Source organism: Antechinus flavipes, chromosome 3 (genome assembly GCF_016432865.1).
Source record: "Antechinus flavipes isolate AdamAnt ecotype Samford, QLD, Australia chromosome 3, AdamAnt_v2, whole genome shotgun sequence".
Lineage (NCBI taxonomy): Eukaryota > Metazoa > Chordata > Mammalia > Dasyuromorphia > Dasyuridae > Antechinus > Antechinus flavipes.
In genome coordinates, this window is record NC_067400.1 from 496,546,357 (window position 1) to 496,568,422 (window position 22,066).

General features: G+C 31.6%; 1 protein-coding gene across 2 annotated transcripts in view; it reads left to right on the forward strand.

The window, feature by feature from the left end:
• Positions 1-22,066, forward strand: part of DYNC2H1 (dynein cytoplasmic 2 heavy chain 1) — a 377,984-nt gene that overhangs the window by 17,078 nt on the left and 338,840 nt on the right. For both annotated transcript variants that reach the window (XM_051986889.1, XM_051986890.1), the window contains exons 5-15: positions 820-964; positions 1,271-1,503; positions 4,225-4,359; positions 4,482-4,595; positions 4,714-4,825; positions 4,996-5,120; positions 6,230-6,405; positions 9,002-9,197; positions 13,180-13,275; positions 18,712-18,864; positions 18,941-19,039. In XM_051986889.1, the coding sequence (XP_051842849.1) occupies positions 820-964; positions 1,271-1,503; positions 4,225-4,359; positions 4,482-4,595; positions 4,714-4,825; positions 4,996-5,120; positions 6,230-6,405; positions 9,002-9,197; positions 13,180-13,275; positions 18,712-18,864; positions 18,941-19,039 (1,584 nt within the window). The remainder of the gene's footprint in view (positions 1-819; positions 965-1,270; positions 1,504-4,224; positions 4,360-4,481; positions 4,596-4,713; positions 4,826-4,995; positions 5,121-6,229; positions 6,406-9,001; positions 9,198-13,179; positions 13,276-18,711; positions 18,865-18,940; positions 19,040-22,066) is intronic.

Genomic DNA, 22,066 nt, shown 5'->3' on the forward strand with positions numbered 1-22,066 from the left:
CAGCCTCTTATCAATTTTTTAGAAGTGTATTCCAGAGTATCTACCACTATTAGAATCAAGGGAAGTAGTGTAACATAAAATGATGTTAGAAGTCTATCTTTAAAGATCAAGATTCTTTACTGAGCCATCAGGTTCTTTTTTTTCCAGTTAAGGAATCTTTCACTTGAGCCATAAAAATTTTCTTTAAGTATGATAATAAAATTTTAATGATAACCATAACTAGCATTTATATAGTGCTTGATATATATATATATATATATCAATATATCAGTCAGTAAACAAGTATTTTACAAATGTTATCTCATTTGATCCTCATAAAAACCTTGAGAGGTAGGTACTATTAATATTAATAATAATTAATATCACATTTTACAGATGAAGAAACTGAAGCAACTGGTTAAGTGATTTGCCCAGGGTCACATAACTTGCAAGTATCTAAGGACAGATGTATACTCATATCTTAATTCTAGGCCCAATGCTCTACCCACTGAATCATCTACTTAATTTTGTTTTTAAAAAATATATCTCTCTCATTTTAGTAGATTTACATTGAGATTTTGAAATATTTTCTTTTCTTTAACCTTTTTTCTTAAAAACGGTACATGTTTATACAATAGTGGTATTGATGCATCTTTATATAAAAAGTGTGATCTACTTGAGTAGTATAGTCTTGACTAATCTAATTACAAATTTCTTTTGTTTAGGCTTAAATAGGCAGAAGGCCTAAAATATTGACTTCTCCTTTCAAATATTCTTTATATCTTTTTAATCCCATTCTATCTATAATTATGTTAATTTTTAAAAATTCTTTTTTTAAAGGAGTTTTATAATTTGGACAGTCTTTCTTTATTGGAAGTTGTAGACTTGGTGGAAACCACTCGTGATGCTGTTGATGATGTATGGAGACAAACAGAGCATGAACATTACCCTGAAGCTCGAATGCTACATCTCTTAGATATAATAGGTACTGTTGAAGAAGACTTAATTAAGTTCTTGTTAGAAACCTATTGTAATCTAAGTTTTTACTCTAAATTATTTTGATTAAAATGAATCTTACTTGAATTATTTAAAAGTTAAGCCATTTATATATTTTGTTAATTTTAGTTTCTAAATAAAAGTATTTTTGTAAGTTTTAGTGATAATTAAATTTAATTAGATTTTAATATCTGATGTCTAAATGTCCTATTTAAAATTTTTATGGTATTGAATAGTGTTTATGAAAACTATTTAGAATACCCTTTAAAAATACAATGTTTTATGTTGTTTTCAGGTGGTTCTTTTGGAAGGTTTGTTCAGAAAAAGTTGGGTACTCTGAACATCTGGGAAGATGCTTTTCATCTTGTGAAAGATAACCTAAAAGCTGGGATTACTATTTGTGAACAATGGGTAGTAGCCTGCAATCATCTAACTGGACAAATGTGGCAGCGTTATGTTCCACATCCTTGGAAAAATGAGAAATATTTCCCTGAATCTCTTGACAAACTTGGCAAACGTCTTAAAGAGGTATCAATGTCTACAAATCTTAATGATGATGAAGCTGAACATTAAAGTTTTTAGTAATTTCTTTGTGAGTTGTAGATGCATGCATATTTTTCATTGACTATTGAGCAGGTTTTTAGTGATTTGGGTGAGTTTTCCCATCTACTATTTCAAGTGCTACATAGATTCAATGACCTTACTTATTTTAATAGCATTTTAGGTATAAATGAAAGTAATCTCTGACATCTTCAAATTATTCCTTAATTGTTAGGGTTGCTTGAAATCTGTTTATGGAAAACAAGCTTTAAGTCTCCTTGCTTTCCAGTTATTTTCGATTTAACTGCCAAAGCAATGTGCAAGTGCACATCTGGTCTAATATGTTACTCTTTTATGTAATAAATTCCAAGGGCTCATTGTTGCTTCTAGGGTAAAAATATAAACTCCTCTTTTTGGCTTTGAAAGCCCATGCAACTTGGTTTCATCCAATTTTTTTCCAGTCTCATTGAATATTACTCCCTTTACCGTATTCTGTGGTCCAGCCATCTTTGCCTCATTATTCCTTTTCTATGTCCCTCTATTTCTGGTTTTAGGGCCTTTTTTTTTTTCAGGCTATCCCTAAAGTATTGCATCCAGAGTTGAACAAAGTATTTCAGGTCAATTTTGAGCAAAGTAAGACCCTTTCTTAGTTCTTCAAATGCAACTAAACTTACATTAGCTTTTTGATAGCCATTTCATATTTTAGACATGCAGCCTATTAAAATACTCAGATCTTTTTCAGATGAACCTTATCTCTCTTTGACTTTCCCTTATTGTACTTGTGAAGTTGGTGTAAAATCCATATTAAAATGAAGTTATGGATTTCGCCCAGTGTTTTAATCTTTTTATTCATTATTGGCATTTACAGGTTAGTTATTCTTCCAGTTTTGTTATTTGCCTATTTATTAAGAATGCCATGAGTACCTTTATGCATATCCTTGATAAAAATTACTAAACATTCCAGTGCCAAGAATAGATTGGGTATTCTTACAAGAAACCTACCAAATGGAAAGTATAGTTCTTTGGAAGAGGAAACTGAGGCAAACTTGCAGTTGGGTTTGCCCATGAGGCAACTCTCAGAATTGATGCTGCTCCGGATCTCCTTTTTCTTCTTGAAGTTTATATTCCAAGATCATACAGCCTAGGTGATTCAGATTCCTCCCATCTTCTGGAAGAAGGTTAGTTAGGATTCTGAAAGCAATGTCTTTGAATTCTCTCAGGTGAGCATAGATCTCCTTTGGCTCTTTGCTTTTGATGCAAGACACCATTGCTGCTTCTGGTTGGAGGAACAAGAGAGGAGAAAGCAAAAAATTATCATCAACAACAACAAATAAATCTTGCCTCTGAAGAGCAAGTCCTGAAGAACTGAGTTCCTCTAATAATTTGATCAATGTTCAGCCAATCACTAGATGTTTCTGGTGGCCCCTCACTAGGATGATTGAAAGTCTTTGATATGAATAATACTGGTCATGGCCTATTCTGGATTGTTTTTTATACTTTTGACATATATATGAGAAACATCTTGTTTGATGAAGTCTTTTCAGAAAGCAACTTGTTGTAAACAAGGAATAAGAAGGGAAAGTTGTATAGAGATTGTCAGTAAAAAAAAATTGTTTATTTGAAAGAGAATAAGACTATTGGGTATTCTTTATACTCCATGGTATTATTTTTATGTAAAACTCAAGGAAATTCTCAGGAGTGTTGAAAATTTCCAGGAGGGTGAAGTCCAATATGAACTGTGGGATATGTAAAATAGTCATCCCAACTGGATAAATGTGGATCTGCCTTACTGGATGGAATACACACATCAATTCCATTAGAATGCCGAGTATCATTATTACTATTATATTTATAGCCATTTCTCTTATCTACTAATTTAATTATCCTAACACAAAAGAAAACAAGCTTAGTTTGTCTTGACAGGTAATGAAGCCATGGTACTCTTTGGGTTTACCTCTGCTTTCTTTTCTAGTTTACTAATCATACCTCTATTAATACATTACTGAATTTTCCATGAATCAAAGATTCATATAGGCCAAGATCTTAGCCTATTGTTTTCATATTCCATTTTCTAAGTTGCCTTTTTTAAAAATTGTCACAAAGTTTGCAATTCTCTAGTTCTATGGTACTTCTGCATTTCCTACCCTTTAAGTGATCAGAGACAGTAAGTAGCCAGAAAATACAAATACTGGTTATTTGTATAACCCAGGATATAGTTGTGAGTCTGATAATTTGAACACATTAAGGGCAGCTAGATTTTATTTTTTCTTAGTCAAGTCATTTGTGATTGGAGATAGCACTAAATTAGAAATTGGATTTGACTTCCTCCTTCACCATTTATTAACAACTTAACTTCTTAGATCCTCAGTCTTCATGTGAAAATGGATATAATACTTATATCTTATAGGGTTGTTACAAGAAAAGTACTATATAGTTAAAAGATGATATAAATGAACTATTTGGTTGGTATTACTAGGAAAAACTTCATGGTAGGTAGACTTTGAATTGCTCAAAAATGGGTAGCATTTGTTCAGATAAAGTCAGGAGGAGGAAGATATTTTTGGTGAGGGCTATAGCATTTATAGATGTTAGATAATGGGAAAGAACAGTGAGTTTGCCTGTAATATAGAACGGAAGATTTGTGCTACTGGTTACATTAGTCATTAAAGTAAATGAACTAAAATGGTTTTGATGTTTGATTTGTTTTAGGTCCTGGCAATTAGGACAATTCATGAAAAACTTATCTATTTTTTACCTGCTAGTGAGGAAAAAATTATATGCCTTACTAGAGTATTTGAACCTTTTACTGGTCTGAATCCCTTACAATATAACCCCTACACAGAGGTATGTATATATATTTTTTCATGTCTTTGTATGTATGTGTTACACACTTTTTAGTGTGTCTTTTTTTTTTTTTAATGGTGAATCATTATGTACTGTAATCTAACAAATTCAGTCTTTTTTAGCCTTTGTGGAAAGCAGCAGTTTCACAGTATGAGAAAATTATTGGACCCGCGGAACAAAAGATAGCAGGCAAATTGAAAAATTATATCTCAGAAATCCAAGACAGTCCACAACAGGTTATGTTTCTCTACTTTTCATAAGGAATGTTCTTTTTGCTGTTTTATAAATGTTAATTTGTGTCATTTAAATAATCATAAATAGGTATTATAAAGTACATTCTTTTTTAAATTTTAGCTTCTACAAGCATTTTTGAAATATAAAGAGCTGGTAAAACGTCCAACTATAAGTAAGGAATTGATTTTGGAAAGAGAAACTTTATTGGCAAGACTTATGGACTCAGTCAAAGGTGAAAACTTAAAAGAGATTATTTTTCTTTCCTTTTGGAAGTATTTTTCTGTATTTCTTTTGCCTGACTGTGTTTGGGAAGAGCAGTGCACTTTAACATTTAAATGTCTGTCATTAACATTATTTTGTATTATGGCAAATTATGAAATGATCATATTGCTTTATTTCTAGATTTTCGAACAGACTTTGATAATAGATGTCATGGCATTCCTGGTGAATTAACTGGGCCATTATCAGGCAAAAATCTTTCAGAAGTCGTTAATAATATAGTTTGGGTCCGTCAGCTGGAATTAAAGGTATTAATTTAACATATTTTGAAGCATATGTACTAAAAATGTTGATAATTTTAAGACTATAGAATAGGCAATTAAATATTGCAATATTTAATTATTATGTTAAATAATTAATGTGATACAATTAACTTAGCCAAATAACTGATTATTTTCCCTCTTAGAATTCTTTCTGAGTTTGAAAGAGGTATCACTTGTTTTCAGAAATTTGAGATATGTGCAGAAAGAATTGTTATATGAACTTTGATTTTTCCTCATTTAGAAGAAGTTGTTATATAAGTTAAGGATATTTTAAATGTAAAAGAATCTCTTATTTCTGTTGCAGTTGTTCTTGATCAGTATCTTGTCTGACTACTTTTAGACATATTTTTATACTTACTGTAAATAAGCTTAATGTCATATTCAAGCAACAGTTTCATGTTAGATTAAAAGTTAATAATGAAAGGGTGAAACATAATTAGCAATCACTTAGGGCATTAGCAGCAATTTTCTATTTTAAAAGATCCTCTGATTACTTCCGGACTTCTCTAAAAACATTGGGAACTTCAGAATGTAGTGTAATTGTATTGCATATTTAGTGTCTAATAATTGGTGATGAAGTCCTCTGATTAAGGGCTCCAAAAAGGCTAAATAAGTGTAATTATTGTGGTTTTTCTTTTCTGGATTTTTGTGCAACAAGTCTGATTGTGACCTTATGGCTCTACAGAATGTGGCAATACTCTGCAAGAAAGTCACTGAGGGAGAACTTCTGTTCTTTTTTTCTGATTTTACCAGAGGCTTATATGCTGAAGAATTAAAGTACTTGGTGCACAATTGAAGTGGGATATAGATTTAATATAGGGGACATGTTATAGAAATTAATGAGAATACATTTGGATCTGATCTTATTCTGACCTTGATTCTATCCTTGAAACTAGAAAGTATTAACTCTTTAGGAGCAAAAAACTGCCTGATATTTTTCTACTTTTATGCATTCTTTCAGGAAACTTTTCCTTTTATATTTGTATGAGAAACCAATCTTTGATTCATAGGTCAGAGAATTAGACTCATGATTGATTAGAATTTTGTTGGAATTCGGATTCATTTTTGTAATTCTTATAAACTTGACTTTTAAGGTTGATGATACGATCAAGATTGCAGAAGCTCTTTTATTCGACTTGTCAGGTTTTCGGTCTTTTCATCGGAATGCTGATGATCTCTTAGAGCAGTTTAAATTATATGAGCAGGAACAATTTGATGACTGGTCAAGGGATATTCAGTCAGGTTTATCAGATTCCAGATCAGGCTTATGGTAAGTATAAAAATTTGAAATTATAAAAAAAGATTTTGGAGATTAACTTCTTATGCCATTAATCTTAGATCCATTTTTAAATTTAAGATATTATCTGCAATAATGAGTAATTTTATCTGGACAGTACATTTTTCCATAGAGAGATATGGCTGATGTTATGAAATAACTTTTTTTCAGGTTCTCTTGCAATGATTGTGGAGATTTGTAGAGTAAAAGTTAACAAGCATCATTGTCCATCTCAGTCCAAAGACAGCAATCTTAAGTGAAGAGGGAGGAAAATAGTGTTAAAACTGTCCTCTTAATTCATAGAAACTTGGATTATGGGAAAATGAAGGGTTAAGAGAATACTTGGGAGAATTACAATGGGGATGTGTTCACTAGTTCTCTTGACTCTTCTCTGACTTTCAGCCTCAAATGAAGAATTCTTGAGAATGTGAGCTTTTCCATTAGATGGTGAGCTCTTAGAGAGGAAAACTTTCTGTTTTTACTTTCTTTGTAACGTCATAGGCCTTGTGTACAGCAGGTACTTCATAAGTGCTAGATGACTGATTGAGAATGTGAGGTTAGAGGAGAAACCAACTTCCTGGGAGAAGACACTGAGGAACAACTTTGTAGTTTATTAACAGTCTGTCCTCAGTGTGCAAAAATAGTTTGGATCATCCTCTTAAGAACTTTTTAAAGCATGTTTTTACTTAGTGTTTTGATTGTACTGAGTAAATGATAGAGAGGTTGTATTGCATTATAGAGCTGTCCTCACATTTAGGAAAACCTAGCACCCGGCCCCCAGTCTGACAGTATAAGCCCAAGGCTATCCTTGAAACTGTAATTTGCAGATAAGATAAGTGATCTCTATCACTACAATCTCTTCACAATGAGGAAGTCATGGGCATGATCCAGAATAAAATAAACTAAAAACACATGATCCTTGTGTGTGTGTGTGTGTGTGTGTGTGTGTGTGTGTGTGTGTGTGTATGTATGTGTATATAAGTATATATATATATATATATATATATATATATATATATATACATATATATATATGTGTGTGTGTGTGTGTGTATATATATATATATATATATATATATATATATATATATATATTTAGCAGCTTACCATCTTGTATATAAGTTCAGAATAGGAAATTAGGAGGAAATAAAAGGATTGATCCATAATTATGGCCATGATCTTATTAGTATGACTGAGATATGGAAGACAACCTTTTGACCAGAATATAGAAGTAGAAGCTTATAGATGATGGATCAGAATACTTGAGAGGGCATGGCTTGAAGGTTGTATCTTCTTCATGGACTAAATGAATCACTTTAATAAATGTTTTTTTTTAAGTGAATGAGTGAAAAAGTATTAGGTGCTTACTATCTTCTCAGTACTGTACTTAGCACTGAGGATATAAACAGAACAAGGTCCCTTACTCTTAAGGAGCTCACACTCTTAAATGAGACAGAACTTCTATGTGAGAAGTTAGTTTCATGGTGAATAGCATATCTTGGGGTCCTCAGGTTGTATCAACAAGTCAGATGGCAGTACTCAAGGGTCTGGAGAATGCTTATTTTATTGTGCTGGAAATTGTGCTAAATGCAAAGTCTCCTGCTCTTATGCAATTTACATTTTTGTCAGTACACAGCATGTGCACATATAAGGATATATAAAATAGATGAAAAATATAACGTAATTTTTCTAGAGCTAGTGCTAGTGATGCACTAAGCAGGAATATCAGGAAAAGTCCAAAGATCTCCTATAGCACATAGTGCTTTGAAAGAAGCTTTGAAGATACTGCATTTTGGGCATGAAAGGTGGACAACCTATGCAAAAAAAGAAATTGCAGATAGAATGTGTACTATATGAAGAGTAACAAGAAAGTAATCTTGGATAAACTTATAGTATGTGAAAGGCAGTAATGTGCAATAAATCTAAAATTTGGTTGAAATCAGATTGTGAAAGTCTTACATTTGTATATGATCCTAAATAATAGGGAACCATTGGAGTTTTCATTTAGGATAGTGACATTTACAACTATGTTTGAAGAATCCTATTTTTGTAGGTATATGGAGAATGGATTGCAGGGTAGAGAGATTGGAAATAAGGAGATCTAGAGGGAGGCTATTCCAGGAATTCAGGCAAGTTGTAATGAGGGTCTAAATTGGGGGCAGTGGTGATGTAAGTAGAAGGGAAAGATCCTAGAGATATGGAGGTAAATGGATATGACTTGGCAACTGATTGAATATATGAGGTATGGAAGTGTGAGAAGTTGAGGAAGGTTGAAGTTGTGAACTTATGTGCCTGGAAGGATGGTAGTATGCTCAATAAAAATAGAAAAGAAGGATGGGTTTTTGGGGGAATAATCAATAATCAAGATAATTAAAGTGAAAGGCATCAAAATAAATTGAAATCTATGGTGTTTAAATAGGAAAGGAGACATGAAAATTTTTTTTTAGAAATATGTGAAATTGTTCTGAATCTAAATTAATGGTTAATGAAGTGATATTTGAAGAATTTGCAGAATTGTAAAGTTGATAGCATATTTTAGAACTGGTACTTTGTTTTTGTGAAATGTAAAATATTAATTTTTTAATTTTAGCATTGAGGCTAATAGTCGCATTATGGAATTGGATCCTAATGATGGAGCACTAAAAGTACACTACTCAGATCGGTTGGTGATTCTTTTGAGAGAAGTACGTCAGCTCTCTGCACTTGGCTTTGTTATACCTGCTAAAATACAGCAGGTTGCAAACATTGCACAAAAATTCTGCAAGCAAGCAATTATTCTTAAACAGGTAAGTCTGTATGGATTTTAGATTATGTTAGCTTTGTGAATTTTCATATTTTGTATTTTTTTGGTCAGTATTGACCAGAACTAATAAGTCTTTGGTGAGACATTATTCATTTTAAAATTGGAAAAACAAATTTTATTTATCTAGTATGATTCCTTTTAATTATCTTCAAGTGGTATTGCTTAGTTTCAACAAAATATTTGTTGAAAAAGTTCTCCCTTGCCCTTTGGGAGTTTTATATGTGTTTAGTTTTTGTTGCATGCTTTGTTTTCATTTTTTACTATTTTAAAATTTAAATTTTAAGACTATTATTTTGTCTTTTCATCACAATGATGTCTTAATCAATATATTTTCCTCTCCTTCTTACTCAGATTCACCTTTCTGGAAATAATGATGAAAAATGGATAAAAACCAATTTTACAGGATTAACTAATATAAAGATCTTGTATCTTGTTTAACAGTATATGTAATATTTCAAATATATGGTCTTCCACTTCTACAATGAAAGGAGAGAAATATATTTTCTCTTCTCAACTAAGGACCAATCTTCCATCATTATATTTATAGGGTTCAGATTTTCTTTATTGTTGTTTTTCAGTAAGGTCTTCATAGGTCTTCTCACATTTCTCTGAATTTTTTAATATTCATCATTTCTGAAGCACAGTAATATTCATTAATATTTATATACTATAGTTTGATAAGCCATTATCCAATCAAGTTACAGTTCTTTCTACCATAAGAAAATGCTTCCCTGAATATATTTTTTTTCTCTTACAATACAGCACATTTCTTTTTGTCTTTGATTTTTTTGGTGTAGTGTTTTGCATGTTTTTAATAAGAATTCGTTTTGTTTATGATGAATTTTCTTTCAACATTTCAACAATTCATTCAACATTCAACATTTCTTTCAACAATTTTGTGCCCTGAAATAACCAAAGTATTTCTGCTTGGCAAGTTCATGGCATTCCATCTCTGCAAGAAACTTTTGAGATCCTATAGCTCAAACCTTAATGCATCCAGGCTTATTGAAAATGATTGCTTTGGTTCCCTTACTCCCATTTAGGAATAAATACACAGTAAGGTTGTCAGAGCAGTTAAGCGCAATGTGAAATAATGTATTTGTTTGTTAAATTTTTGAATAATTATTTTTGTTCTAAGAATCTCTAATTTATATACATGTAATAACACAGGTTTTGGACATTTGGTATGGCTCATCTTTATCTTTGCATCGTGATCATGTTGTTTCTACATAATTTCTTGAAACAAAGTCGTGTGAATTTTTTTTAATACAAGAAAGTTTGAAGACATTTTGTCCTGGCCTGTGATTTTATTGGAATAAAAAACTTTATCCAAGAAATGTCCATTTCCTAAAGAAAATTTGCAAACTTCTGCAATTTATATGCTTGGAGACCCAAGGTCTAAGGATCTTAGGACCTTCAGAAATAAAGTAACTGGCCACAGTGTTCCAATGCCAAATATATGTTTGCCAAAAAGACTATTTTAATGGAAAACTCACACAGGGAAAGTAGTCAGAAAAAGCAATATAAGGACACACTCAATATCTCTCTTAAAAACTTTAAAATTGATTACATTACATGGGAGACACTGGCATAGAGGGTATAGGATGGCCAGCCCTCTCCAGAGAAGGTGCTGTGCTCCATGAGGAGAGCAGAATTGAATTAGTTCAGAAGAAACATGAGTTGTGCAGAGTTAAGAGTCACAGAGACAGTATGTGTCTGGCCTGGGGCAGAGCATTGTGAGCTCACTTTGGTCTCATCAGACACAGTCATACTCACCATAACTCAACTGTAACCTAGTAATGCCATTTTGGTCCCAGTTGAAAATGAAAGACAATAATCCACACAGCAAAATAACAGAAGTAGGAATTGAAACCAGGCTTTGATCATCTATTCACTACACTACACTTTCTCTCCTTTAGAGATGTATTAGCAAAAGTGGAATTGTTGCCTTTGATTATCTATGCTGTATAGATTTCCTATACTGAAGTTTCTTTTAACTGTGAATTTGGTAGTCTATAAATCCGAAGTTAATTACTTTCACTGCTTCTATTTTTTTTTTTTTTTCAGAAAATACCCATTCACTTTTTTTGGTTAATATTAACCCTAACCTCTTTATACTTGGAGATTATTACCAACATTTCTAATAGGAAAAAATAAGAAAAAAATTTATTCTTGGCTTTTTTTTAAAAAAACACTTGCTTGGAGCAAACTATTTTTTCCTTCTGCAAAGCACTGGGGAAAACCATTTATTTGTATATATAAAGACTCACATACACATACTATATATATATAATAACATATTATTATATATTTATATATATATATGTATATATATATGTATATATATATATATATATTTATTTATTTCTGTCTATGCCTGTTTGTCCATGGGCATTGACATTTATTTAACAGTATATAAAACTCCATAGCTTTTATCTCCCAGAAGAAATTCCCATATATGTCTAGCACAAAAATGATGGGGAATGATGATTTTTGTCATAAAATTACATGTCTTTATCTTCTCTTGAATTTTAGTGGAGATATGGAGGAAGAATAGACTCACTTTCTTCCCTCATTTTTTGCAGCTTAAACTCAGATAGAAAATGATCTTTTTTTTTTTTTTTTTTTAAAGTTTCTTATACTGAGAATTAGCCCAGGACCTACTTAGATACACTTATCCACCTTTCCTGACAAGATAAGAGACACTTTATGTATAATTAATTAGATTAGGTATTTTTGTGCCTTTATCATTTTTATTTCTGAGTTCCTACCAGATTATCTCCAAGAGGTCTTCCATTGGAATCCAGACAGTTTGCCACTCTTTGTAAAAGCTTTCCTTATCTAAGTGAAAAATACTCTTTCCTCATTTAGTTTTCTTAGTGTTTTTTGAACCCCTCTCTTTTTTTTTTATCTATCACAATATACTTTTTATTATCATTCATCTTTGTATTTCCATTAAATAATAATTAACAACAGTAATAATGATGATGTTTGCATAGCATATAAAGTTTGCAATATGCTTTTAAAATATTTCATTTAATTCTCATACCAATCCTGGAAGTAGGTGCTATTATTATTCTCATGTTATAGAAGAGAAAACTGAGGCACTTAGAAGTTAAGTGAGCTGCCTGGAGACTCTTCCCTTTTAATAAGGAAATACATGTAAGCAAAACTGACAACTATGTGTGACATTATGCTTCTGTATTCTACTTATATGCATGTTTTCCCCTCATTAGAATATAACTTCCCTAAGGGTAAAGATTGTATCTTTGTTCTTCTTTATATCCCACAACCATTAACAAAGGACTGCAATGTTGGCTGAATCAATAAGTGAACAATTTTATTATTACCACCAGGTATTTAAGTGCCTACATGTAGTGCAGATGAAAAAAAAATTAATTGCTTTATGTTTTCCTACTAAAGATATCATGGGTGCAGAATCATGAAGGGAGGGTTTTGTGAGGGTGAAGGTTGAAAACTATGTATATATTTTGAAAATAAAAAAGCTTAAAAAATCCCGAAAAACTTATAGTGGGAGTATGTGTGCATTGAAGCAACCATTCTACTTTTGGGGTAAAAGTTAATGTTAAATTTGGAAAAGGAAATTTGCTTTCATACAGGAACTCACTGTCATGACCAAAAATGTGACTGGCTTTTTACATTGAATAAAATTGTTAATTTATGCTTAAAAGCATTAAAAATCCTTTATTAGGTGAAGGCAATTCTTGGAAACAAAAGTATGTGTGACTGAAAAATGCACATAATTTGGTTGGGTATTTTTGATGGGATATTTGAGGGAATGAATTTGTTTTTACATAAAAGGTGTTAAAATAGAACGGTTTCGGTATTTTGAAAGCTGTGATAGATGAAAATATCTGCTTGAATTTAGGGTACCAGTTAAGTATTTGTACAATAAATGAAAAAATATTTATCATTTATTTTGCTGACTATTTGCTATTTTGTAGGTGGCACATTTTTACAATTCTATTGATCAGCAAATGATTCAAAGCCAGAGACCAATGATGTTACAGTCTGCTTTAGCATTTGAACAGATAATTAAGGTAAAAGGATTTTATATTTTGAAATGTAATTTTTTCATAAACTGTTTATCAACTATTTTCATTATTTGTTTGCTTCTCTAACATAGTCTGTCAGGTTATTTCAGATCTAATCTTCTTTCATTCATTCCCTCCCTATGATCATCTTGCCATGTTTTTAAAGAGAAGTTTATAACCACTTATTGTGAATTCCCCTTTCTTTAACTATCATTGTGTTTCTTTTTTTCCCCTTATTCAGACATTTTTTATCTTTATTTTAAAAATTTCTTTTATTAAAGCTTTTTATTTTTCAAAACATATGTGTGGACAATTCTTCAACATTAGCCCTTGTAAAATCTTGTATACCAATTTCCATTCCCCTTCCCCCTGCCCTCCTTTATATGGCAAGTTAAATATGATAGAAATATATGTTACATCCAATATATTCATACATATTTATATAATTATTATGTTGTACAAAAAAATCAAATCAGTAAAAAAAGAAGCAGAAAAAAATGCAAGCAAGCAACATCAAAAAGAATTAAAATGCTATATTGTGGTCCACACTCAGCTCCCACGGTCCTCTCTCTGGGTGTAGATGGCTCTTTTCATCACTGAACAATTGGAACTGGTTTGGATCATCTCATTGCTGAAGAGAGCCATGTCTATCAGAATTGATGCTCATATAGTATGGTTGTTGCCATGTATAATGATCTCCTGGTTCTGCTCATTTCACTTAGCATCAGTTCATGTAGGTCTCTCCAGGCCTCTCTTAAATCATTCTGATGGTTGTTTCTTGCAGAACAATAATATTCCATAACATTCATATACCATAATTTATTCAGCCATTCTCCAACTGATGGGCATCCCCTCAGTTTCCATTTTCTAGCCACTACAAAAAAGGCTGCCACAAACATTTTTGCATATGTGGATATCTTTTCCTCCTTTATGATCTCCTTAGGATATAAGCCCAGTAGAAACACTGCTGGATCAGAGGGTATGCACAATTTGATAACTTTTTAAGCACAGTTCCAAATCACTCTCCATAATGATTGCATCCATTCAGATCTCCACCAATAATGTATTAGTGTCTCAGTTTTCCCACATCCCCTCCAACATTTGTAGTTCTTTTCTAATCATCTTAGCCAATCTTACAGGTGTGTAGAGGTATCTCAGAATTGTCTTAATTTGCATTTCTGATCAATAGTGATTTAGAGCACCTTTTCATATAACTAGAAATAGTTTCAATTTCTCCATCTGAAAATTGTCTCTTCGTATCCTTTGACCATTTATCAATTGGAGAATGACTTGAAATCTTATAAATTTGAGTTAGTTCTCTATGTATTTTAGAAATGAGGCCTTTATCAGAACCTTTGAATGTAAAAATATTTTCCCAGTTTGTTGCTTCCCTTCTAATCTTTTGTGCATTAGTTTTATTTGTACAAAAACTTTTTAACTTAACATAATCAAAACTATCTATTTTGTGATCAATAATGATTTCCAGTTATTTGGTCACAGATTCCTTCCTCCTCCACATATCTGAGAAGTAAACTATCCTATGTTCTTCTAATTTATTTATAATTTCATTATTTATGCCTAGCTCATGAATCCATTTTGACCTTCTTGGTATATGCTGTTATATGTGGATCAATGCCTAGTTTCCGTCATGCTTATTTCCAATTTTCCCAGCAGTTTTTGTCAAATAATGAATTCTTATCCCAAAAGCTGGAGTCTTTGGGTTTGTCAAATACTAGATTGCTATAGTTATTGACTATTTTGTCTTGTGAACCTAATCTATTCCACTAATCGACTATTCTGTTTCTTAGCCAGTACCAAATGGTTTTGATGACCACTGCTTTATAATATAGTTTTAGATCTGGCATAGCTAGGCCACCTTCATTGGAATTTTCTTTCATTAATTCCCTTGAAATTCTTGACCTTGTATTCTTTCAGATGAATTTTTTTGTTATTTTTTTCTAGGTCAGTAAAATGATTTCTTGGGAGTTTGATTGAGATAGCACTAAATAAATAGATTAATTTAAGTAGTACTGTCATCTTTATTATATTTATGCACCCTTTCCAAGAGCAATTGATATTTTTCCAATTGTTTAGATCTGAGTTTGTTTGTGTGGAAAGTGTTTTGTAGTTTTGCTTATATAGTTCATGACTTTTTGTTGGCAGATAGATTCCCAGATATTTCATACTATTAATAGTTATTTTAAAGGGAATTTCTCTATCTCTTGCTGTTGGATTTTGTGAGTGATCTATAAAAATGCTGATGATTTATATGGATTTGTATCCTCCAACGTTGCTAAAGTTGTATAGTCTTTTAGTTGATGCTCTAGATTCTCTAGATATACTATCATATCATCTACAAAGAGTGATAATTTGGTTTCCTCATTACCTAATTTACTTCCTTTAATCTTTTTCTTCTCTTATTGCCAAAGCTAGCATTTCTAATGTAATATCGAATAGTAATGGTGATAGTGGACAAGCTTTGTTTCACCCATGATCTCATTGGGAATGGTTCCAGTTTGTCCCCATTACATATATGATGCTTGCTGATGCTTTTAAATAGATGCTACTATTTTAAGGAAAATCCATTTATTCTTATATTCTCTAGTCTATACAGACTTTTAGTCTGTAGTTTTAATAGGAATGGGTGTTGGATTTTATCAAATGCTTTTTCTGCATCTATTGAGATAATCATATGACTTTATTAGTTTGGTTATTGATATAATCAATTGTGCTAATAGTTTCCTAATATTGAACAAGCCCTGCATTTCTGGTATAAATCCTATTTGGTCAAGATATATTATCCTAGGGATGACTTTCTGTTATCTCTTTGCTAATATTTTATTTAAGATTTTCGCATCAATATTCATTAGGAAAATTGGCCTATAATGTTCTTTCTCTGTTTTCATCCTACCTGGTTTAGGTGTCAGTACCATGTCTGTGTAATAAAAGAAATTTGTTAGGAGTCCTTCTTTCCCTATTTTTTCAAATAACTTATATAGTATTGGAGTTAATTGTTCATTTTTTCTTAGAGAGTTGATTAATATCTTGTTTTATTTCTCTTTCTAAAATGGGACTATTTAAGTAATTTATTTCCTCTTCTGTTTATCTGGGCAGTCTATATTTTTGTAGGTATTCCTTCATTTCACTTAGGTTTATCAAATGTGTTGGCATAAAAATTGGGCAAAATAACTCCTAATTATTGTTCTAATTTCCTCTTAATTGGTGGAAAGTTCTCCCTTTTTCTTTTTGAGACTTAACAATTTGATTTTCCTCTTTCTTTTTTCTCATCAAATTAAGTAAAGGTTTATCTATTTTGTTGATTTTTTCATAAAACCAACTCTTAATTTTATTAATTCAATAGTTTTTTTTTACTTTCAATTTTATTCTCTCCTTTTATTTTTAGAATTTTAAGTTTGGTATTTGAGTGGGAGTTTTTAAATTGTTCTTTTTGTAGCTTTTTTAGTTGCAAACCTAATTTATTGATTGTCTCTTTCTCTATTTTATGCAAGTAAGCATCTAGAGATATAAAATTTCCTCTAATTACCACTTTGGCTACATCCCACAAATTTTGGTATCTCTCTTGGATAAAATTATTGTGTCTATGATTTGCTGTTTCACTCATTCATTCTTCAGGATGAGATTATTTAGTTTCCAATTACTTTTTGGTCTATTTTCCCCTGGCCTTTTATTGAATATAATTTTTATTGCATAGTGATCTGAAAGGAATTTATTCACTATTTCTGCTTTTCTGCATTTGATTTTGAGATTTTTATACCCTAATATATGGTCAGTTTTTGTATAGGTTCCTTGAACTGCTGAGAAGAAAGTGTACTCCTTTCTGCCTACAATTTTCTTTAAAGATCTATTATATCTAACTTTTCTAGTGTTCTATTTACCTCTTTAATTTCTTATTTATTTTGTGGTTCTATTTATCTAGTTCTGAGAGAGCAAGGTTGAGATTTTCCACTATCATAGTTTTGCTGTCTATATCTTCTTCCAACTCTCTTAATTTCTTTAGGAATTTCTATGCTATACACTTGGTGCATATCTGTTTAGTGTTGATATTGCTTCATTATCTATGCTACCCTTTAGCAAGATAGAGTTTCCTTCCTTATCTCTTTTAATTAGATCAATTTTTGCTTTTGCTTGATCTGAGATCATGATTGCTACCTCTGCATTTTTTTCCTTTGCCTGAAACATAATAGATTCTGCTCCAGCCTTTTATTTTTAGTCTGTATGTATCACCTACTTTAAATGTGTTTCTTGTAAATAACATTGTAAGGTTCTGGCTTTTAATCCAGTCTGCTATCCACTTATGTTTTATGGGAGAGTTTACCTCATTCACATTTATGGTTAAAACTAATTCTGTATTTCCCGCCATCTTATTACCATGCGGAATTGAAAAGATATTTAATTGAGATCAGGGAAGATTTTATGGAAGAGATAGTTTAAGTTAGCTCTTTAAAACTTTTAGAAGGTAAAGATGAGATAGAAAGCTGGATAAAAAGTAGAGGAAAACTACCCTTGGCATAGTGATCAGATGAGGGATATTTTCAAATGAAATGAATTGTGATAGGCTAAATGTCATAATGTGAGGAATAAATACTGACATGGAGGAAAGTTTTGTTTGCTGACCGGTGCTTTACAAAGATTTTGAGAGGCATCTATGCAGTTTCTAGACTTCTATAGCTCCTTCATTGTAGTGGTTGATTTATACTGGATAAGTTTATCCTAAGAAAGTTTTCTTAGGAAATAGGGATAGTTTGTATGTGTATCTGTTCTATCAATTTTTCATTATCAGAAATTTGTTTAAAATGTTAGATTTAAGTTTTCTCAATCTCATATTTTCTAATTTTTGTTCTTTTGACTTACTTTAAATCAATTCTTTACACAAATATCTAATTAACAAAGGACACCTTAATTGACAACCAGATAATTTTTATTTGTTAGAATATAAATTTTTTGTCCTGGCATTTTTCTATGACTGCCAAAAACCAATGCAGAAGCTAATTACTGAGGGTTAATGTGTAATTTTTTTTAATCTTGCTATTATGTCTCTGCTCTTTGGTGAAGGAGCCTTTTTGCCTTTTAGAAAGGCTGGTCTTTTGAATGCAGACATAGTTTGTTCCATGATACTATTGCTTTCTAGAATTATGACTTGCCCTAGCATACAGCTGGAAAATGTCAGAGTCAGCAATTAAATCCTGTTTGATTTCAAGTTCAAAACTCTATATCATTATGGAAAGGATTATCTTTTAAAAATAGAGCAATAGAGACATATATATCTATTTATTCCATTATTATTTAACTTGGGCATACTGAGTTCTCAAATCACATAGGCATGTTGTAGGTATGAATTACTAGGATTTATAATATTTTGAGCCCTTTGAGAGAAAGGTACAGTTTAAATTATAACTGATAATATTGTCCGTGTTTACATAGAATTCAAAACCTGGTGCTGGAGAAAAGTCACAGATTACCTGGGATAATCCTAAAGAATTAGAAGGCTATATCCAAAAACTACAAAGTGCTGCTGAACGACTTGCTACAGAAAACAGAAAACTAAGAAAATGGCATGCCACATTTTGTGAAAAGGTATGTTTTATTTAGAAAATTGAGGAGATTGTATATAGCCCTTCCGTTTTATTAACCAGCCTCTGCTTTTTAACAGGTTGTAGTGCTCATGAACATTGACCTGCTTCGGCAACAGCAACGCTGGAAAGATGGGCTTCAGGAACTGAGAACAGGTTTAGCTAGTGTAGAAGCACAGGTATGACTTATACTACTATCAGTTGTGAAGCCTGAAACTTTCAAACTACTAATGAAGTAAAGAAATAATACCATATTCTTTTATAAACTTAATACTTTCATATTGGGACACCAGTGTCCCTTTCAGTTTTCAAATTCTGTGATCTTATAACATAAAACTATTTAAAAGACCTTAGTAGAAATAAATATGATATAAATAAATATTATACTTATATTTCAAAAGTATGAAAATATTGTCCTTTGTTATTTTGAAATATTTGGATATGTAATTTTTAGCCCTTATCTTTTGCTGTGTGCTGTCAGCATGCTGATATTAAGGCAAACATTTTCCATTTACCGGATATTAATTTTTAGGTTGTTGAGATATTTGCCTCCCCCCAAAAAACATTTTGAGACATTATGATGATAATATTGAAGACAATAGTAATGATAATTATTTAGTAAGAACTAATATTTAAATAGCACTTTAAGGTTTGTAAAACATTTTACATGCACAGTGTTCTCACTGAGCATTATAACAACTCTGTTATTATTAGTTATTTTATAGATGCTATTATTGGGCTGAAAAAAGAGAAGTGTCTAAGACAGGATTTGAATTCAAGTCTGCTTTACTGTTTCATTAGCTTCTTCACTGCTAATAGTTAAAACTCATTTGTCTATTTGTTTTAAGATTTAAGCTTCCTTCTGTTGATTTGTCATTGCATGATGATGAGTCAAGTACACTCAAACTGGTTCTTCCAAATTGAAAGGCTTCCAATGTCCAACGGTTATATATATTATTGTTCAGTCTACTTAGCTAAAGAGTATAAGAGAAAGAAGAAACTTATTATCAGGAGATTGTCCATTAAGTTATTATTGCTTATTTAGCAATCTGAAACAAAGCAAAATATTAAATGGCCTCTTTTCTTGCAGGATAGTGGCAGGATGCTACTAAGAATAACCACTTTTTGATTGCCTATAAACATTGATTTAATTATTGCTACTCTAAATGCTAATTACTTAAAAAAAACTGATAATGTGACTTTATTGGAGTAATTGAACTGTATCAGTATCAACATTTTTACTCTGTGAAACCAGATGTTTTCAACAATTCTTGGAGAAGCAAATAAAAAGGCCAAATCATCCAAAGAAACAAGAAATTTCATTTCATGGGACAGTTTGTTATCTTACTTTTTGGTGCTTATAATGAACATAAGCAAAAAGACCAGCACTGTAGCTTATGCCTCAATATCTGTGTTTCATGCTTCATGATTTTATTGCATATTACTATTGTGATTAAGAAAATCTTTAAAATAAAACCAAAATATAAGTTCTTGTACTTGACATTGCCATTAAGAAGGTGAACATAAGGGAGAATAGTAGAAAATGTCAGAAAATGTGGTTGTATATGAAAAAAAAAAGAGCCCAAAGTCTTGTAGATTACACACATTCTCTTGCCTGATTAGGATGTCTTTTTTTTTTGGGGGGGGTTCTCTGTTTTATTGATATAGGATGGTGGTTCTCAAAGGTTTTGGACAGTTAGCAGTTTTGAGGACTTTTGACAAAGGTGTCTGTTTACATAGATACCAATATTTGCCATATTAAAAATGAAAATATTTTACTATTATTATGGAAATAGTTTTGACCTTTTAGCCTCCCTGAAAGGGCATCCCCCTTAAGGACCTCAGACCATACTTTGAAAACTTCTGATCAAGAGGTAAGAAAACACCTTCTACTAAAGTAGACTGTCACCTTACAGTCTTAGAAAATTGCTTGGGAGACTGAAAGGGTTTTTTTAAATTGACATTTTAAAGTCAAATTTTATTTTATTTTTTCCTAGTTCTTTTATTTCTCTCAATACTATTTTCTTTTTCCAAATACATGTAAAAATAGTTTTCAACATTCATTAGAGTTTGTGTTCCAAAATTTTTCCTTCTTTTCCTTATCTCCCCTCTCCCCAAAGACAGCAAGCAATCTGATATAGGTTATACATATATAATATTTTAAAGCATATTTCCATATTTGGGGAGACTGAAAGCTTGTCACTTACCGAGGATTGGCAATCAGGCTGTATTAGAGGTTGGGCAGTCCTTCCAGACTATAAGGCCTGTTCTCCTTCTATGATAATACTCTGCCTCTGAATACTTTCTTCAGGAAGAGAATCTTAAGGTTAAGGACATGGCAAACTGATAAAATATGACTAAAAAGTATTAATAGCTAGCATTTACATAGTGCCTAATATATGCCAAGAACTATGCTAAGCACTTAAAAAAAGATGATCTTATGTTATTTTTTATTCCCAACTATTAGCAAAGAGCCTGTCAAATAGTAAGCGCTTTCTCCCCCACTCCTAACAATTTTATTTTATTTCATATTAGACTCTGAGCTTTCTCTGTCTCCTTCCTCACACTAAAGAATGTCATCATTCACACAGATACCTAAGATACATAAAATATACAGATACATAAGATAGAGAAAACTATCCTATTCATACTTCTCTTTATCTGTTCTTTCTTTGGGGGTTGTATAGAATCTTCTTCAAAGGTCCTTTGTGGGGGGAGGGGGGGTGGAGGGAGGGAGGGGAAAAAACGAAACATAAGTGAGTGCAAGGGATAATGTTGTAAAAAATTATCCTGGCATGGATTCTGTCAATACAAAGTTATTATTAAAAAAAAAAAAAGAAAAAAAAAAAGAAAAAAAAAAGGTCCTTTGTGGTTGATTTGAATTTGTAATACTCAAACTAACTTAGTCATTCATAGCTATTCTTTGAACAATACACTGTTTCCTGCTCACGTTATTCTTCATTATTCTCTTCAAATCTTTCCTTGTTTTTCTAAAAATCAACCAGGTCATCATTTCTTACAGTGTAGTATTATTCCATCATGATCATATACCACAACTTGTTCAGCCATTCCTCAGTTGATGGACCTTCCCTCAATTTCCAGGTCTTTGCCTCCACAAAGAGAGCTGCTATAAATATTTTACAACATATTAGTTTTCCTTTTTCTCTGATCACCTTGGAAAACAAATCTAGTAGTGGTATTTCTGG